Below are 3,059 nucleotides of genomic sequence, written 5' to 3' on the forward strand. Positions count from 1 at the left end.
GAGAAGAGAAGGGGGGGGGTGAAGAGAAGAGAAGAGAAGAGAAGGGGGGTGAAGAGAAGAGAAGAGAAGGGGGGGGTGAAGAGAAGAAGAAAAAGAGAAAAATAATAGAAAATAGGTGCAGGAGTAGGCCATTCAGCCCTTCGAGCCTGCACCGCCGCCATTCAACATTCAATATCATGGCTGATCATTCACCTCAGTACCCCTTTCCTGCTTTCTCTCCACACCCCTTGATCCCATTCGCCGTAAGGGCAATATCTAACTCCCTCTTGAACATATCCAATGAACTGGCATCAACAACTCTCTGCGGCAGGGAATTTCACAGGTTAACAACTCTGAGTGAAGAAGTTTCTCCTCATCTCAGTCCTAAATGGCTTACCCCTTATCCTAAGACTATGTCCCCTGGTTCTGGACTTCCAACATCGGGAACATTCTTCCCGCATCTAACATGTCCAGTCCCATCAGAATCATACGTTTCTATGAGATCCCCTCTCATCCTTCTAAACTCCAGTGAATAAAGGTCCAGTTGATCCAGTCTCTCCTCATATGACAGTGCAGCCATCCTGGGAATCAGTCTGGTGAACCTTAGCTGCGCTCCCTCAATAGCAAGAACGTCCTTCCTCAGATTAGGAGACCAAAACTGTACACAATATTGCAGGTAAGGCCTTACCAAGGCCCTGTACAACTGCAGTAATAACTCCCTGCTCCTATATTCAAATCCTCTAATTATGAAAGCCAACATACCATTTGCCTTCTTCACCACCTGCTGTACCTGCATGCCCACTTTCAGTGACAGAGAGAGGGAGAGGGAAACGCGAGAGGGGGCGGAAGAGGAGAGGGAAACGCGAGAGGGGGCGGAAGAGGAGAGGGAAACGCGAGAGGGGGCGGAAGAGGAGAGGGAAACGCGAGAGGGGGCGGAAGAGGAGAGGGAAACGCGAGAGGGGGCGGAAGAGGAGAGGGAAACGCGAGAGGGGGCGGAAGAGGAGAGGGAAACGCGAGAGGGGGCGGAAGAGGAGAGGGAAACGCGAGAGGGGGCGGAAGAGGAGAGGGAAACGCGAGAGGGGGCGGAAGAGGAGAGGGAAACGCGAGAGGGGGCGGAAGAGGAGAGGGAAACGCGAGAGGGGGCGGAAGAGGAGAGGGAAACGCGAGAGGGGGCGGAAGAGGAGAGGGAAACGCGAGAGGGGGCGGAAGAGGAGAGGGAAACGCGAGAGGGGGCGGAAGAGGAGAGGGAAACGCGAGAGGGGGCGGAAGAGGAGAGGGAAACGCGAGAGGGGGCGGAAGAGGAGAGGGAAACGCGAGAGGGGGCGGAAGAGGAGAGGGAAACGCGAGAGGGGGCGGAAGAGGAGAGGGAAACGCGAGAGGGGGCGGAAGAGGAGAGGGAAACGCGAGAGGGGGCGGAAGAGGAGAGGGAAACGCGAGAGGGGGCGGAAGAGGAGAGGGAAACGCGAGAGGGGGCGGAAGAGGAGAGGGAAACGCGAGAGGGGGCGGAAGAGGAGAGGGAAACGCGAGAGGGGGCGGAAGAGGAGAGGGAAACGCGAGAGGGGGCGGAAGAGGAGAGGGAAACGCGAGAGGGGGCGGAAGAGGAGAGGGAAACGCGAGAGGGGGCGGAAGAGGAGAGGGAAACGCGAGAGGGGGCGGAAGAGGAGAGGGAAACGCGAGAGGGGGCGGAAGAGGAGAGGGAAACGCGAGAGGGGGCGGAAGAGGAGAGGGAAACGCGAGAGGGGGCGGAAGAGGAGAGGGAAACGCGAGAGGGGGCGGAAGAGGAGAGGGAAACGCGAGAGGGGGCGGAAGAGGAGAGGGAAACGCGAGAGGGGGCGGAAGAGGAGAGGGAAACGCGAGAGGGGGCGGAAGAGGAGAGGGAAACGCGAGAGGGGGCGGAAGAGGAGAGGGAAACGCGAGAGGGGGCGGAAGAGGAGAGGGAAACGCGAGAGGGGGCGGAAGAGGAGAGGGAAACGCGAGAGGGGGCGGAAGAGGAGAGGGAAACGCGAGAGGGGGCGGAAGAGGAGAGGGAAACGCGAGAGGGGGCGGAAGAGGAGAGGGAAACGCGAGAGGGGGCGGAAGAGGAGAGGGAAACGCGAGAGGGGGCGGAAGAGGAGAGGGAAACGCGAGAGGGGGCGGAAGAGGAGAGGGAAACGCGAGAGGGGGCGGAAGAGGAGAGGGAAACGCGAGAGGGGGCGGAAGAGGAGAGGGAAACGCGAGAGGGGGCGGAAGAGGAGAGGGAAACGCGAGAGGGGGCGGAAGAGGAGAGGGAAACGCGAGAGGGGGCGAGAACGAGCTAAACGAACTGGGGAGAGATAGCGCGAGCCGGAGAGAGCGAGCGCGAGAGCATGAAAAACAAAAAGGCAAAAAACAAAATGGGCCATATTGCAGCAAAATTCTAAAGAGGCAAAGTGTGTTAAAAAGACAAGTCTGAAGGCTCTGTGCCTCAATGCGAGGAGTATTCAGAATAAAGTGGACGAATTAACTGCGCAGTACTTCGCGGCCAACAAGATGGATGAAGACGCTGACGCAGTTAGGCGCAGGGCGGTTTTCCTCATGGTTTCTGGTCCAAAAATTTATGGCCTCAAAGAATCTGCTCTCACCTGCACGTCCAATGGAAAAGACCAATGAGGAATTGTGTGCTCTGATCGGGACCATCTGAAACCTAAAGGCGGCATCATTATCTTGAGATATCGCTTTTACAAGCATGTTCATTCTGAGGGCCAGGACGTGGCGGAATTTGTTGCCGAACTGAGACGTCTCATTGGGCTGTGTAAGTTTGGAACCGCATTGGAAGACATGCTGCGCGACATCTTTGTAATAGGCATAAACCACGAGGTGATCTTGCGGAAGCTGCTGGCTGTGGAGACGCTGGGTCTGGGCAGGGCCATCACCATCGCCCAGGTTTGCCTGACCATGGTCAATAGTACAAAGCAGGTATCTCGCAGAGTCAGAACTCCACAGCAAGTACTGTGCACCAGATTGTGTCGTCGTTTGGCATAGCTGCACCTGGCAGGGCTTACCCGACTGTGTTTGCGAAACCTGTAGCTGCTCGAAGTCCGCCATTGGGCACGAATCCGATT

The 3,059-nt window shown here is 57.2% G+C and overlaps 2 protein-coding genes across 2 annotated transcripts in view; one reads left to right on the forward strand and one right to left on the reverse strand.

Moving 5' to 3' along the window:
• Window positions 1–775, reverse strand: part of ripor1 (RHO family interacting cell polarization regulator 1) — a 26,216-nt gene extending 25,441 nt beyond the window's left edge. The window contains exon 1 of the mRNA XM_070896835.1: window positions 742–775. Coding sequence (XP_070752936.1) covers window positions 742–775 — 34 coding nt within the window. The remainder of the gene's footprint in view (window positions 1–741) is intronic.
• On the forward strand, window positions 774–2,276 carry LOC139278183 (eukaryotic translation initiation factor 3 subunit A-like). The gene has a single exon (XM_070896836.1). The coding sequence runs from the start codon at window positions 774–776 to the stop codon at window positions 2,274–2,276; it is 1,503 nt and encodes a 500-aa protein (XP_070752937.1).
• Window positions 2,277–3,059: the final 783 nt, after the last annotated feature.

The sequence above is a fragment of the Pristiophorus japonicus genome, chromosome 13 (genome assembly GCF_044704955.1).
Source record: "Pristiophorus japonicus isolate sPriJap1 chromosome 13, sPriJap1.hap1, whole genome shotgun sequence".
NCBI lineage: Eukaryota > Metazoa > Chordata > Chondrichthyes > Pristiophoridae > Pristiophorus > Pristiophorus japonicus.